Here is a 17116-nt window from a genome sequence, read left to right on the forward strand (position 1 = left end):
CCTGCATTTATTTTTTCCATCACTTCTGCTCTCTTTGTCTCAGTTATTTTTCTGAAATGGTATTTGCTGAAGAATTGAATGTAAGATTTGAGGAGTTTTCAGATGTAGGCTTTACACTGTCTCACCTTCCCCAACAATGAACGGGGATATTATATTTAGTCAGTTAAGAAGAATCTGGAAATCACACTGCTTACCCTCCTTAAAACACAAGGAGATATATGGAAAACAATCCAAAACTAATATGGTTTTATATCCAGGTTCCTATTAGTCTTTCTTTACTCAGTAGGATGACTGTGTAAAACCAAGGGTTAATCTCAGACTTCATAAGGCTTTTGTCATATACCAAAAGCTTTTACATGCTAAAACTAGGTAAACAAACTACCTGCTTCTGCAGTTAAGATCTGATTAAGAAGAACATTCTTTCAGGTTTAATCACAGACTTGGGTCACAACACTGTCTTTGACTCCGTAGTCCCTGCTTGTGCGCTAGACTGTTCCAGACAGAACACCAGATACATCAAGAAGTCTATTATGTATAATGTATTTGTTTTGCAGAACTGGATAGAAAAGGAAAAATCATTCGTGTACTCTACGGGATAGGGAAGTTTATTATGCTACTTGGATTACTCTACTTGTTCGTGTGTTCTCTGGATGTACTGAGCTCTGCTTTTCAACTGGTAGGAGGTATGAAAATGTCTAAAATATCAAGAATAAACTATGAATGAGGCAGTCATCTGAGTGACTAAATTACAAGTATCAGTCTTCAAGAACATTCTCCATAGATTTATGTGTAGAGGTATAGATTTAGAAGGAAGTAGCTCTGATTGAAGACTGACCTTCATTTGTTTGAAAAGGCCTTTGTTTCTCAAATTCCAAAGAGCTGTTGATGTAGGGATTATTGGCCCCGATTTCTTAGTAGGTTCCTGTTACTTTAGTGACAGTTTACATGAATACATCTGTGCATAAATCAGTCCCATGTGAAAGACATTTCAACAAGGTGAAATATGAAAATTGCGCTCTTGATCAAAGCATCCAGCACTGAAATGTCCCCCGAATCTTTCAAAGATGAAAACTATTGAAATGTATTTTTTACATTTACCTATCTCCAAGGGTTGAATTCTGCTGATGGATTCAGAAGCAGTTATCAGAGAAATATGTGAGCTTCTGTGGAAGTATTTGGGATTTTTGACAACACAGAAAGCTACAAGAACAGAATTACTCAGGACTATTAAAATAGTTTTCCTTGATGCAGTAACCAAAAATATCAAGGCAGTAATAGCATTTAAATCTATGCATGTGTGGTTTTTTTGTCCTACAGTCTTTCCTCTGATGGCTGTGGTTTTATATGATTCTTTGCAGAGTTCAGTAGAGCTTGGTCAGTCACTGAAATGAGAGAATATGAAGTATTCTCTGATAACTGAGAAGCTGAGAGTTCAGGACCTGAATTTGGATCCCTGGGCTACATCACCTTGTACATTTTTTGACTGGCAAGCATGGCTATATATGTATCAATTAAATGGTTGAATGATCTTTAATTAAACGCTCTGATAATTCCTATGGACTTTACCTTGCACTTCCCTCACTCTGAGAATATGTTTTTTGTAGGTAAAGCAGCAGGGGACATTTTTCAAGATGATTCAGTGCTGTCTAATCCTGTTGCGGGATTGGTGATTGGAGTTCTGGTGACCGTTATGGTCCAGAGCTCCAGCACTTCTTCGTCCATTGTGGTCAGCATGGTGTCCTCCACACGTAAGTCTGCTTACAGTATCTTCCTAGAGATCACTCATAAATCTTGTTCTGGGGTGCAAACATTCCCACCTGTGTTCAAGTTGTAGAAGCTTTGGATGTAAGAGTAGAGACTGCAGGAAAAGATTTTCACAGCTGTTGCCCTGATACAAAATATTTAAAAGTAGTAGTAATAACAACAATAACAATAACAATAGTAATAGAAGTAGTAGTAGTAGTAGTAGTGGTAGTAGTAGTAGTAGTAAGTCCATAACCGCAAAGAAAACCATTGGAAGCCTTGACATTGAATGCATTAATTTTGGAAGTATCTGCATACTTTTCTCATGTTATCAGTTATTGAACTTCATTTGTTTCTGTGGCATTGTTTCAAAATTCTGCAGTAAGTAGGAAAATGCCTGGGAAAGAAGAGACTTTACCTTACTCTGGCCCTCTAACATGTGGTGAAAAGGGATAACCATGGGCTGCACTTTCAGTGGGGATCACAGGACTATGGGAGTACCACGTTCCCAGGGGGCTTGATTAAAGCAAACATATCTGGATTGGAGTGCCTAATCCCAGTGACACCAAGGGAGGTCAGGGTTCTAGTGACATTAACAGATGCTAATTTTCATTGGAGCAAAGAGCTTGCTGATGATCTGATTTTTTCATTCAATGCTTCCTTTTCTGCTTTCTAGTGCTGAGTGTTCGATCAGCTATTCCTATCATAATGGGGGCAAACATTGGCACCTCAGTTACAAACACGATTGTGGCACTTATGCAAGCTGGGGACAGGAATGAATTTAGAAGGTATTGTACTTAAACACTAGATCTGAAAAGTTGCTTTTCTTCCGTCTTTGCAGGTTTTCTTCTATATTCCTTATCACTACTACCACCATTCAACCTTTCCATTGACCAAAATTTGAATGTCTAGTTAGGAAAGTCATAAGCATGGCCATGGCCAAGGTATAATGCTGTCTAGATATATGGCTTCATATACTTGAAGAAAAGCATATTGTGTTCCTTTAAGAGTTTTATGGTTTTGTACGAATCCACCATTTTTAACTGGACCTTGCACAAGGATAAATTTTCAACGGCTCCCACTATACCACCCATCTTTGATTACCTCTTAATTATGGGAGGGCTGTACGAGAAGTTAATATTACAGTATTTTGGTCTACTGTCCTTAAAAGGCACTTCAATGTTGAAGGTTTTTTAAGCCTACAGTAAACAAGAGCTGGTAACTGTAGAGAAATGAAGTGTTCTGGCTGTCAGGTATATACAGTGACAACTTTTAGACTGCCACTTGACACTATCACTGAGAGAGCTCATGGCTCATGAGCTGGACATGGGCAGTAAACTTGGGAGGGAGATGAGACTTTGGTACCTTGCCATTTATGGCATACCAGATGTATGAAATACACTTAGCCAAAGTATATTTCTCCAAGATTTACTGTCCTGAGTCTTTGGTTGTGCTATTCTCTGTTACTTAAATTCTAATGCCAAAGTAGCCTATTAGTATCTGGTCAGGAAAAGAATTTAAATAATAATGAGAAAGAAGTTGATTTTTAGCATTCATTGACATTATTAACAATCACTTCAGTCTGTAAACTGAAGGTGGTAGCACTGTCAATTTTGTTGGCCTGCTTTGAATGTTCCCCCTGATTTCCCCTCAAGCAGTTTGTCAGTAGGAACCTAAATTACAGGATTAGCATTTCAAAGAATTTTTCCTTCACATTTTCTTCCCTCACAATGCTTAGTTTAAGGAGGTATATTTTAAAACAAATACAGGTAAATGGCAGAGAATTAAGAGGAGCAGAAGCAGCTATTAGGAAGGTGGGAAAGAGTGCGTCTGAGGGAAGAGCTGTGGCTCCTCAGGCTGTGGAGGGGCAGCTGGAAGGGAGCTGTACACCAACGGTTTGCAAGGACATGTAAGAGGGCTGCAAAGAGCCATCTTCCCCCATGAGGCAGGGGGAACAGGTCCCAGAGGCAACGCCTGCTGAGGATTAAAAATGTACCAAAAATGGGTGAGAGGCAAAACAAATGTAGGCTGCACAGCCACTTCTTTCTTCAGACAAGTACTCTTGGCAGCCTCGTGTTAAGGATCACTTTTGCCTTTTCTAGTTTGTCTTGTTTCACTCACCTCCCTGGCTCTTTCACTCGGTCAATGATGTGGAGACAACTTAGCACTCTAGAGCAAAGTAGCCCTCTCCTGTGACCCCAGAAATGAAATGATTCTCATCTTGAAATGGGCTTCATCCCCACCTCTATGATTTCATATTTAATTGATGTTGTGCGCATGTTGTTTAATTAAAAGCAGCTCTGTTTTTTAATTTCTTCTTGCAGGGCCTTTGCTGGGGCAACAATCCATGATTTCTTTAACTGGCTCGCTGTGTTTGCGCTGTTGCCCATTGAAGTTATTTCTGGCTATCTTTACCATCTCACCAATGCTATAGTTGAGTCCTTTCATCTTGAAAGTGGTGAGGATGCCCCTGAGCTACTAAAAGCTATCACAGACCCCTTTACAAAGCTCATCATTGAGGTAAGCTCTTTCTCTATTCAAGGAAGCTGCTTACTTGGGTCAGTCACAGCTAATTAAAATGCTCTGAATATGAGGGGGGCTCCCATTCACTTCTTTGTGTCCTCGGGGTAAAGCTCATTAGCAGATGGATTCTTCTTTTTATTCACATTTCATAAAGCCCCAGCTCTGTATTTCCTGTTTCTATTTCCCCCACATTTCACCTTAATGATGATAGATCTAGCTAGGAGGACTGGGAAGGCAGGTGAGGACAAATGCAGACACGTGGGATGGATGGGATGGCAGCCTGTTGCCTAGACATTGGCAGATAGTACTAGCTGAGACAACCTAGCACATCCAGAAGATCTGCATAGGACCTGCATAGATGACACAGAAATTATGGGAAACTCGCACACGTCTGGAGGGGCAGATGGAGGCCAGAGGGATGTGCACAGCTCCTAAAATGACAAGTAAACACATTTAGGCAGTTGTCTCAGTGTAGTTGTTTAAACAGGAAGGGTGAGATGAGGTGGAGGGTGATTTGGGGAGAATGAGGCACAGTGTGTGTGCGCATAGAGTTGTACCTTTTTTGGGGAGTAAACCCCCTCCTACCTGTTGGGCAGCAGCTCCAGCATTAGAGATGGTCATTTACGTGGCTCAGGCTTTACATGTCTGAGCTTCCAAAGGGAGTTATTTGAGTAAAGCTGAACGGAAGTGTGTGATGCAAATTGGAATAATCCTTTTTTTTTCCTTCCTTTTTTTTTTTTTAAAGCTTGATAAATCAGTAATAAATGCAATTGCTACAAATGATGAATCAGCAAAAAACAAAAGCCTGGTAAAGGTTTGGTGTGTAACTGAAGCCAATGTGGTGAGTATCATGCTAAATTCATTGTCAAGTTCCTCAAGAAATATATTAGTGATCTGTAGCTGACACTCCTTATCACAGGATTGTGAAACTAGATTTTTAAATGAGTGGGTTTTTTGCAGCAGAAAAAGAATGAAAACAATTTAATGTAGTTTTTGCTCCACTTAAACCAAGGATGTCATACCAGTGGTGAGCTTGACCTGGTTGCTTTCGGTACCATGCGGGCCCTTGCTTATCAGAACTGGTGGTTTGGAGCCAAGCCTTTTACTCCCCTCACATCCAAATGCCTTCAAGCTCCAACTCCCTTAAAGTGGAAAAAATCTGCAATATAGGCCAAAGAAAATATCTTTTTGCCCACCATTTATCTATTGATCTAACCAGCTTTAGCCTTACGTGTGTTAGGGTGATCTGGTGGCAGCTGGTTATTTGCAGCTTTCTTGGAAAACCGCCCTTGGAGAAAGCCTCTCTGGGGCTATGTCCCGTTGTTCTTCACCCAAGCAACACTACAGCTTGAAGGATTGACACCAATGAGTATTTTGGTAAACTGTGGAGCTGAGTGTTTGGTTTGCGTTGTTCAGCTAACTAACAATTAGAGCATTAAATATCCCTTGGATCTCTAATTAGACTATTAGGCTACTTGTATAGTAGAATACAATATGTATAGAAAAATAATTCCTGAAGTCCTGAGGCAGCAGATACTTAAGGACACGCAGCGGAGGTTAAAATTAAGAGCTGGTTTTTAGAAGAGCCCAGCTCCTATTGAATGACAGTCTGGATGGCCGGTGAAACGCTAGCTAGGGAGCAGAGCTGTGCTCATGTGAAACTCTGCTCAGGTTACGCTGCTGAGGAGCTGGGTGTTTCATCTCAGGGGAGGACGATGCTTAGGCAGCTGTACTGCTTCCAGGCCCCCAGCCCCCACTCGGCCACCCCTTCGCCGCACTGCCCAGGCAGGCACAGCCTAGCTCTCAGTGAGGTCTGAGCCCCCGAGTCCTACAGTCCTTCCACTCTTAGAAGACAAGCAACTGCACGGAAAGTGTAAGCTGGCTGTTACATTTCCATATACACAATTTTTTCTGTTTGTCTATATTTTGGCTGTGTAACTACTGCCCAAGCATATAGTGAAATTACAAAAGCACATGAAACCCCTACGAGCTTGTCTTGAACTTGATGGGGGAAGAGGAAGGTCATTTAAATGATTTACATTCCTAGTGAGTTAAACTCATTTCTGGCAAAAATGATTAAACAGACTTATGGCAGGGGTAAATACATGCAGACCCCATATGTTTAAAGCAAAACATATGGATAAACATTTTGATCTAATGCAGCTGCTTTGAAACTCAGATGCCTGGAGACGTGGGGGCACTGGATCCACCCCCGGCTTTGCCCGCCTGCATCGGCTGGAGGGGGAATGCGAATGTGGGTGTCTGCAGGCAGTGCCCAGCAAGAAAATATGATTTCTCTTTCCCTGTTTCTGCGGAAAAGAATCACTCAAACACGTCTTAAAGATACCTCCTGTTTAGCAGTGTGGTTAAGAGTCCATTTGGCTGTTAGCTGCTGTTGTAGGGACTTAGAGATCAGTCAGCAAACTGTTCCTTAATCTGCGAAAGGACTTATGGACCTAGAGTCAGAATGCAATAGGTCTGGGCTAGGAGCTCTTATAAGGAAGGTTTTATTGCAGTATAAATAGAAATTCAGGTTCAGCTCAGTAATATTAATGCTAATCATAGTGCTAGTAACTAGCTCTTAGATAGCATTTGAGCTTTAAAAAAGAAAGTAATCGTAGCACCTCTATTTCTACAGGTAGGAAAACTGAGGCACAGAAAGGCAGCATGAGCAGCTTGTGCTCATCCAGCAACAGAGGCTGCACTAGTATTGTAGTATTCTGAATCACAGTCCTGTGCAATACTCACCAGACCATTAATTGCAGTTCACATGACAGTAAAGTGGTCTTTCTTTGACCCAGGGAAGCTGCAGCACTGGCTGGAAAAGGAATGCCACTGTGCCCCAGCTGCAGCCCAACATGAACCTCTTTCCACAAACCCTGACATCAGTAGTTAAGGTTCTTAAGCTACTGATGACTTGGTGCTATGGTTATTACAATGAGGAAGGTTTAGTGGATATTTTAATCTTTAAACGTTGTATTGATTGACTTGAGTAAGAGCACAACCATTTATCTTAAGAATGCAAGAAATTTTGCCTTGTCATTAATTTGGTGCCAGCTTACACTCCAGCTTACAAATCCGCCTTTAGTTGAGGAACACTTGGTTGCAGTAAAAACCTCGAACTTTGCATGAGCTCTTATTGAAGGCTTGTAGGTGACTGAAGTATCTGCTTTGTCTGGCAATCTTTAGACACTGCAGAATGTCACAATTCCACCTTCAGAAAACTGCACATCTCCTGACCTTTGCTGGACTGAAGGAAATTTGACATGGACCATCAAGAATGTAACTGAAACAGAATATATCAGTAAATGTAAGTAGCAGAATATTTCTCCTTTGGTAATATCTTTACAAGTGTATACAGCTTTCTAATGGTGATTACAGACCATTTCAGAGGTATATCGAGAGGCACTCGCCTGTATATGGACACAAGGCACTACTGCAGGTGCAGTCAGAGCAGCCCGTGCTCTGTTATAGCTATACAGCTGGAGTTACCAGCATCACCATGGTATCTGGCTGCGGATGGATCTCCTTCCATGCTCCCTGATATCAGTAACTGAGGTCTTCAGTATCGTGTCACCCTCGCTATTCAGGTGACTTGAGCTACAGTTACTTTGCTGTAATGGTTGCTTGGATATCTCCATCCCTATGTGTGCCCTTCAGGGACGCAGCCCTTCTCAGGCACGCAGCCACCTCTGGGAAGAGCCGACCCACCATCCGGCTCGGAGCACACCAAAATATCCTCACACCGTTGTACTCCTCTCCCTTGCACATGGTCACCCAGCTCCCTCCTGCCCCGCAGGGGTGCCCGCTGTGTATTTTATAATCATAGAATCATAGAATCATTTATAAGCATGTCCACACCAGAGCCCCTCTTAGACATGGCTTTTGTGGACCAAGGGAGGTGGCGTTTTCACTCCTTGCATCACCCCCTCAAGCTGTGTGTGCCTTGGTTCCATTTTCTTAGGGGCATGTATGAAAACCAGAGCTGAGCTTGGGATCAGAAGCAAAAATGTAGCTAGGCCAATTCATTTTCCTTTTCTTTTTCAGGCCGGCACCTCTTTGCAGATGCAGACCTGCCTGATCTTGCCATCGGTCTCATCCTTCTGGCTTTGTCCCTGCTTGTTCTGTGCTCCTGTTTGGTGATGATCGTTAAGCTATTAAACTCTGTGCTTAAAGGACAAGTGGCGAGCGTCATCAAGAAGACAATCAACACTGGTAATTATCTGCTTTTCCTGAAGATTGCTTTTGGGAACGACAAGGACACTGAGCACATTTATTGATATCTCCTGTTCTGGCAGATATTACAGAATAGTTTAAAGAAAACAGTATTAAACCAAAATCGCCACCCCAAAACATTTTTTCTCCTCAGTATGTTATTTTCTTTCTTTTAAAAATCTATTGGCGAACAGCTTGCTTGTGAACTGCAGCAGATTAACAGCAACAGAAACCAAAGTCCAGGCTCTGTTTCTTGATGTATAATCATTAGCTGTTAGAAATGTAATGTTCCCATCCTCAAAAGACAGTGCTGAAGTGCTGAGATTGAGATTGCCTGCTCTGGCACAGAGCCTGCATGTTTCTTCTAAAGTAAGTTGAAAAAAAGTTGTGGTGACTAATGATCTAATTCCCTTTGCTTGCCCTGTTCCACTCCTTAACCGTCTCTTCAGTAGGATAAGGCAGCCCTGAATAGTGGTACTTGCTGTCTTTCGCTGTGTTCTCCAGGTGTTTTTTCAGCCTGGATCCATTGAGTGCAAATGTTTTTATTTTTCACTTGGCTGCTTTTTCTTCATCCTCCCTTGAATGGAGAAGTTAGAACCCGTAGCAGAGAAAAGCAATCCTGGCATGTCTCTGGTTGTGGTTGAAGAGAGGGTTCACAGAAATGGGGAAGGCAACAAAGTGGTCCCCATGTTGTCTTCTCTTCTCCTGGGCAAAGAACACTGCCCAAATCAAAAAAAAAAAGGGTAGAAAGTAATCAGCTGCCAGTTACTGTTCATTTGTGATTTACTCTGTTCCTCTGTGTCTTCCTGACTGAGTAATTCCTGACTTCTTGGCTCTCTCATAAATCTGTAGAATACAGGTGACCATTGTGCCTAGTTTCTCTGCTCAGTGTGATTAGCTTTTCTTTGCAAGAGTTAACAAGTGAATTTTTAGGAGGTGATCTGCTTGAAACTAGTTAGAACAAACAACCTGATTTTCTCAGGATGGTCTTCAGAGCTTTCTGAAGATCCGATCCATGCAGTGGGTGCCTGGTTGCCAAACCCAAGGCACTCAAGACAACTAGAAAGTGTTGTGTCGACCTCTGTGGAAACATTTCTGGTACCCAACTGTATTACAACATAAATGCTACCCTGGGTCAGGACAAATATCTGCCTAGTCTAGTATCCATCTCAAAATGTATCCAGTGGTGGAAGGCTGGAGAAGGAGCACAGCGAACAGGGTAAATTAGAGTAGTAGAACCGACTCTGACACAAAATCGTCATGTAAGAGAAAAAATGCAAACAGTGTATCTAAAATTGAAATGCTTAATAGTCTTTTCACTGCTGTGTTACTGTTACATAGAGCATTCTGTTATACTAAAGACAATGTTCTCCCTCTGTTTTTTTAGATTTCCCATTTCCTTTTACTTGGCTAGCTGGATACCTGGCTATGCTCGCAGGGGCTGGTATGACCTTCATTGTCCAAAGTAGTTCTGTTTTCACATCTGCTATTACACCCCTTGTTGGTAAGTTGTCAATACTGTATTCTTTATCCCCATGTTTTATCTTCTCCATCATTCTGAAACCACTCAATCCTGTTTCTTTTCTCCTAGGCATTGGCGTTATAAGCATTGAGCGCTCTTATCCCCTTACCTTAGGAGCTAACATTGGCACAACCACAACAGCTATACTTGCAGCTTTAGCAAGTCCAGGGAGTACATTAAAATATTCATTACAGGTCAGTATAAACCAATGCTTCCTTGACTTCATTTAGAAGTTGCAACTTTTCTGAAGAAAAACCTGACAAAATTGGCTTTGATGCAAATATGCCATGGATGTCATGCTTGATTTTGAGTTATTAATGGCAGCTCATTAATTTCAACTTCTAGAGCAAAAAGCTTTTAATAAGCATTCTCAGAATGTCGATATATAGTAAAATCTTGCTTTCATAAATTAGGCTTGACCTGATTGAATTAATTCAAAACTGAGACAGGGTTGGCCACTTGACCCCCAAGCGTGGGGTCTCTGCAGCTTAGAATTCAGTGCCCACGTCTCTGACAGCCCTTTTAGGTAGTCCCCTGTGAGGGTTACTAATTTCCATAAGTTCCCTCCTCAGGACCCTAACTCTGTTCATGCAGTGTGTAGGGACTTCCATAACCTAAGTGAAGGCTGCACAACCCGTAAGATAGCAAGCTGTCTACCTACCTGAGGTTTCAGTGAGCATTATGACATCTATTTTCTCATTGTAAATCTAATCTGGGTGGGTTTTATTGAATTCCTTGTTGCCTCAGACTATTTGAAAAGTAGGCAGCCTGGCTTTGGGCTCCCATTTACCACCCGGTAAGGAACATTCCTGACAGAAGATAACATTTGAATGAACCCGCTACATCAAAGAGTGAAAAGATAATGAAGTTTCCTTTGTGAATAGGATGACTGTTTTTTACTAGCCACAATAAATTAAGAAAATTACAGAACTCATTTTATTGTCCTCAGGCATGATAGAATAGATGTAATCATGAGAAGATACTATCTTGACCAAGCTCAGATTTCGTGATAACTTGCTGTTTTTATAACGTACTTTAAAAATAAACCCGTGTACTTTCATGTTCACTTTCGACGGATAACAGTTACAGAATGAAAATAAGATAAGGTGAGCAGGGAATGTACTGTTTTGTTCAGTATATGCTTATTCTGTCTACGCGACTTCTGAAAGCTTTAGCAAGTAAGTGTGTCTTCACGCTTATTTTTTTAAAAAACAATTTTGAAGAATGTGAATCAAATTATTATAAAAGACCCAGACAAAGTCACATTCCAGGAATCTCCTTAGTGCCCTATAAACTTTTAGCTAATTTTTGGAAAATCCAGGTTTGTACAATTAGCAATTTCTCAATAGCCTAATTTACACTTCCCATCCTTTTAATTGAAAACTTATGGATGCAGAACCCAATAATGAACAGTTCTCGGGTAGTTCTCATGCCTTACTAACAACAGGACTGTTTCCTGATAGCTGTTTGGTTTGTCAGCTTTATTTCTGACGGACTCCATTTCTTGCAGTTGAAAGCTGCATTTTAAGACTTCTCCATCTGCGGGGAGATATGTCATCCCCTTCAGGCATGCCTTGTTTCCAAATCCTGTTCCCTGTTTGTAGGCAGTGATCTTCACAATGCATGAGGTTATCGCTGGGTCCTTGCTTTGTGCTGGGAAAGGCCTTGCAGTGAAATGGCGTGAGAGACAAGAAAAAACAGTGGGACGCAAGGGAAGGGAAACTGTGGAGGCTTAGTGCCACTGGAAATTATTATCATCTGAGTACGAGCATTTAAAGGCGTTTTAGTTAATGAACTTCTCAAATGTTTTTGCTTTCAGATTGCCTTGTGCCACTTTTTCTTCAACATCTCTGGGATTATTCTGTTTTACCCACTACCTTTTACCCGGCTGCCAATCCGCATGTGCAAGACCTTGGGAAATGTGACAGCCCAGTACAGATGGTTTGCTATATTTTATCTTCTCGTGTGCTTCTTTCTTTTGCCTTTGTTTGTATTTGGTCTGTCACTGGCAGGCTGGCCCATCCTTTTGGGTGTTTGCCTTCCCCTGTTTGCTCTTTTTATTGCTGTGATTGTAATTAATGTTATGCAGTCGAAGCGACCACATTCACTGCCTGAGAAGCTCCAAAATTGGGATTTCCTACCCATCTGGATGCACTCCCTAGAGCCCTGGGACAACGTAATTATGTCTTCGCTCTCCTTTTGTGGGAAACACTGCTGCGGCTTCTGCAAGTGCTGCAAAGTCAATGCAGAACAGGAGGGTGCCAAAGACAAGCAGCTAAAAACTATGGAGGTTTATGAAAACACCATTGCAATGGCTGATGAAGAAAGAGGTGGAAGAAGGGCACCAGCTGCAGCTTGTGTTGAAAAAACAGGCACAAACAACACAGCCTTATAGTAGCGGATCAACCCATATTAGCAGAGATACAGCATAGGACAGTCAGGCTCTAGAAAACCACCTTGGACAATGCACTGAGGATAAAGTGAACATTTTGTTAGGTTCCTGCAGCCAGTGATATATCACTCATCAAGGAATGGAGTCAAACAAGCTTGACAGAGGCCCTAGAAAATCTAGGTTGATCAGTTGAAAAGCTAATGACAGATTTGCTTACAGACAATCTACTATGCGGTACCTTCATCCAATGCTATCGGTAACAAACAAAAGAAATCCTAATGTAGTCCCATGAAGAGAGAGATGAAAGGAGTGGTGATCGATTCAAACTTAATTAAAAAACAAACAAACAATCAATGCACTTGTAGAACACCCTTTCTGCTTATTCAGCAGAAGTTACTTTATAATACCTAAAAAACTCTGGAAATTGAAAAAAAGAAAAGGAAAACAAAAAAGAGAATCCTAATGTTTTCATTGACCTGTTTGAAGTGGTCAGAACGGAAAATAGTGGTTTTCCCTATAGGGACAAAATCTATTCCATGTGTGTGAAGGAAAACAAAATGCTGGGACACCCTTCAGAATCTCTGGGAGTCTTACTCTGGCATAAGGGTGTGCATAAGCCCCTTTTGAGCCCGCTGTCTACTTTAACACTGGGGACAGGATTTACAGTCTTTTATTATCTTACACTAAGGGCCATAAAAGTAATTGCTGATGCCTCTGCCTGCTGAAGGTTAAGCACTGGGTTTGGAGACACAGGGTGGCTACCAAAGGGCTTGATGGACTCAGGATGTGGTTGCGTGGCCATTCCTCTCTCTAAACGGTCCTCTCCGATCCTGTTCGCCATGTAACCCCACAATCAGAGGAATGGTGCAGGAGGGAGAACAAGTGGCCAGTGGGGGGGGGGAGACAGCCACCCAAGCCTGGGCTGACGCCAGGAGATCTGTGTGCAACTGTGGCTCCGTTTGGCTGAGCCACAAAATGACCTTTCCGAGTAGCGGTGGAGACTGGCTTTAGAGCTACAAAAGAGGGAACCGAGAGCAGATTATGGCTAGCGCGGGACATATGGTAATGTTTACTGGAGAGAAAGGAGTGTTCGCTCTGCACCATCACTTTGTGCTCTGAACCACCTTGGAAATAATGTGAATTTTACTGGCAATTGTATATAGCAATCCAAATCCCAAATAAAATCTGTGAGTAGTGTAGTCGCTGCCATGTGTAGTCAATCCATAGATAGTGTAGCACTTGGGGGGAAGCTGCTTGTGCTCAAATCTTACCGTTACTGATGTTTTAGTAAATGCTCGTGAGGCTGCTCTGAATCATGGGCTGACAAAAGGCATAATATCAATGCCAGAAAAAGAACATTTCAAAGATGCACTGAGTACTTCTGCTGGCCTTCACTAGCTTAGATATTAGCGAGTATGGGATAATATCTGAAGTCCAACCACTAACGTTAAAAAAAAATCAAGTGGCTGAGTGTAGGCCAAGTGTCATTTAAAGCCAGTTTACATGGCTAAAGTGTAGATTAAATTTGTAATGGAAATGCTGAGAAAACCCTTAGTTTAATGTAGCCGCTCAGTGCTGCTACAACACATTTACTTCTGAATAGTTGTTTGTTTTCTGCAGAGCTCTGGAATTCAGTAGGTCGAATACGTACATTTTAGAAGTGAAAATTGTTTTCATTTACTTTTTTAAACTGACATTTAAACTGGCTGGAACATTTAATGTTGCTGAAAATGTGTTTGCAAATTGCATTCACACTGAGATTCCAACTGTTTCTGCAATTGTGAGCCAGTGACAAAATGCTTAGAATCAGTTTTGGTATAGTTCTGCTCTTTTGGGGTTTAGTAGCAGAGAGCAGAGTTATGCCAAGCTATTATTTTAAAAATTATTTTCCTTGTCCTTCCTATAGTTGAAACAGAATTTTGTCAGCATCTCATTTTTAAAGTGGAATTTTGATATCTTCAATAATCCTTCTTCCTTTTATTCTCACAATCCTGGATGCTTTCAGAATCTGTTTCTTTAAATCCCAGCATGCGTTTCCCATGCTCTGTTTCTTTGGGAAAAATATGAGAAAAATATCCAGAATTCTTTCCAGGTTATCTCAAGTTTCCATTGACCACCCATTGAAACAGGAAGCATTTTAATCTACTTTTACTCACTTCTTAAACAACATGCACCTTATTTTGCATCTTGAGGTAAAACCGTCAAGCACAGTGATAACAACTGTGGGAAAGCAGTTCTTAGAAAAGAATCAGGGTAATAATTGATAGTCAGACATATGAGTACTTTATGGTTCCTCATTGTAACATTTCCCCTATGATATATTCAATTCTTACTCTCCTCTCTCCGTGCTCCAGGCCATATTGTGCCATTGTTTTAGGCAGATTCTGACAAAGACTTCTGTTTAATACTTGACAGCACAACATGTCCTGGCATATTTTCCCCCCTACTCTTACCAAAAGATATTTACACTTTATTTATAATTATTTGAGTGTACAGAATTTTTCATAAGTTATACAGAAAAAGGCTCGTGATTGTGTTATATGTTACATATTTGAAAACTATGCAATTTTTATCTATAAAAATGTAAAAAGGAACTACTGTATATTTTGTAATATAACTTTTCAAATTGTTTGTAACTGTGTATACTGCATATTATGGAGGCTGTTGACTCCATCCATAGGTTACGTAAAGATTGTTAGCAATGCAGACACAGATTTCTTAAAGTAAAGATGAAAAACACCTGCATATTTTCATAATATGGCTTAATGCACAAGGATATCGAACTCTACTTTTCTAAAAGATTTGAATTTTCTGTAATGAGGAATTTTGGAAATACAAGGTTTCTAAAATACTTTTTTAAACTCTTAAACGCTATATCTTTTAACTGTTTTGAAGACAGTATATGGCTTTATACTTTGTCATGAATATTCATCTTGTCTGTCCTCGTGCATTGAATGTAAAAATAAAGAGAAGTTTTAAAAAAAAAAGATCTTTTCATAATATCTGTTTATATACATATCATGGAAGCTTGCAGAAAAATAAGTGTGCGGACAAGTTCTAGTCTGAGCTGATGCAAATGTGCAAGAAATGAGGTTAGCATCAAGCACTAAAGAAAAGTACCAGAGGCCTTTGTGTCCAAAATTTTCATATGAGAGAGAGATTTTCATATGAAGAAAAATAAAAACAATTGCTCAGTGCAATTGTGTGGGTCAAGATATTTTCCGGCAGGGTTCTGCAGACTGTCCCCAGTGAAGGTAAGCACGGGAGAGCAAAGCCAGGGCTGTTGTAACAACGGGATGCATGATGAGTTATAGAAAACTATATGTATCGCTCTCCTAGGCTCACATTCTCCCTTCTACATGAAAGATGGCCAACAGAGTGTTTCCAAAATGCTTCTTATATCCCATGACCTGAGTGATGTCTGGCTTATAATTGGGCAAAAATAGCCATCTTGCTCTTTTTTTAATCACACATGACCTATGGAGCTTAAAATTAAGCAGATGGAGAGAAATAAAAAGTATTCCTTAAATGCCTTAAAGATTATTTAAAAAGGTCACTAGACTTCCTAACTATAAGCTCAAGAGTAGCTGAGGAACCAGCCCCAAAAGCAACTGTCATTCCCAACTACACCATATTTTAGTGCAATGAAGATAACCGAAGTATTTCTTAGAACGCAAATATTTATGTACTGCAGTGTAAACTGTCGTCTTCTAAAAAGGTAAGCAGTAAGCACCCTAGGCCTGTGATTTAAAACTTATAGCTTCTTACATCCATGCAGAAATACCGTAATTCTGCGTGCCATCACCCTCCATGACTCGCAACAAAGTGCATCCAGGAAACACGCGCGGGTTGTGCCATCCATCTCACCCTTTCCAAACTCTTCGCAGAGCTACCTAGGGCAAAGTTCAGCAATGCCTGTAGGTATGTAACAGCAGGTATGGCATGAAATGCTACACTGATCAGAAACCTTCAAAACGTTCAAAATAATGCTTCAGTTGATTGCCTAGTTGCTCCTGCGGCTGGTCTCAGTCCTCTTCCTCTCTGCTTGCGACTTAACCATGTTGTCCACAGCTCCTTCTGGTGCTCCGGGGGCTTTTATACCCTCTGCTGAAGTTCCACGTTCACTTCCCCACTTTCAAGTTCTTGATAACACTGCATGTAACTGCACCAGGCCTACCACCATGAAGGGTTCTCATTAGTCAGACATGCAGGTCAAACGCTTCATCATCTCTTTCTTCAGCTTACCATGTACCGGTGGGCACCCAGTCGGGTCCCCAGGACAGCCGCTGGCCATGCCGCTGAGAAAGGCTGTTCTCTGATTTACAGAAAATTATTTGGGGATGCAGACAGGTGTGGTACCACCGGTAGTAGCTTAACCAACACACGATAGCAAAGGATCTAACCCCCTCCGTTAAAAATAAATAGTGAGTAGCGCTGAGCAAAAATCCACTCTCTCAAAAGCTGCGTGAGGGAGGCCGTGCTCTACAGAGATGCCAGGAATGCCAGGCCACACGTCAGCTGCGTAATTCCAATAGTCTGTGCTTCCCTGCAAGCGCTTTATCTGCATTCGGATGTTTCTTTCTCCAGCTGATGGCCAGTCCTGGTGTTGCCACACACCAAAGGTATGACACTGGGTGTGTAAACCCACTCATGATATTTTTACAGTGAATACTCTGTAGATCTTAGTCCCTTCATTGCAATCCTACTACAAAGGAAACACA

The 17116-nt window shown here is 41.2% G+C and overlaps 1 protein-coding gene across 1 annotated transcript in view; it reads left to right on the top strand.

Moving 5' to 3' along the window:
* The window catches only part of SLC34A2 (solute carrier family 34 member 2), a 64041-nt gene extending 50003 nt beyond the window's left edge, over positions 1–14038 (top strand). The window contains exons 6-15 of the mRNA XM_075149293.1: positions 555–683; positions 1605–1748; positions 2420–2531; positions 4068–4263; positions 5012–5107; positions 7456–7576; positions 8314–8481; positions 9869–9985; positions 10073–10197; positions 11823–14038. Coding sequence (XP_075005394.1) covers positions 555–683; positions 1605–1748; positions 2420–2531; positions 4068–4263; positions 5012–5107; positions 7456–7576; positions 8314–8481; positions 9869–9985; positions 10073–10197; positions 11823–12398 — 1784 coding nt within the window. The 3' untranslated portion in view covers positions 12399–14038. The remainder of the gene's footprint in view (positions 1–554; positions 684–1604; positions 1749–2419; positions 2532–4067; positions 4264–5011; positions 5108–7455; positions 7577–8313; positions 8482–9868; positions 9986–10072; positions 10198–11822) is intronic.
* The last annotated feature ends 3078 nt before the right edge of the window (positions 14039–17116 follow it).

This window comes from Calonectris borealis, chromosome 4, assembly GCF_964195595.1.
Source record: "Calonectris borealis chromosome 4, bCalBor7.hap1.2, whole genome shotgun sequence".
Taxonomy (NCBI): Eukaryota; Metazoa; Chordata; class Aves; order Procellariiformes; family Procellariidae; genus Calonectris; species Calonectris borealis.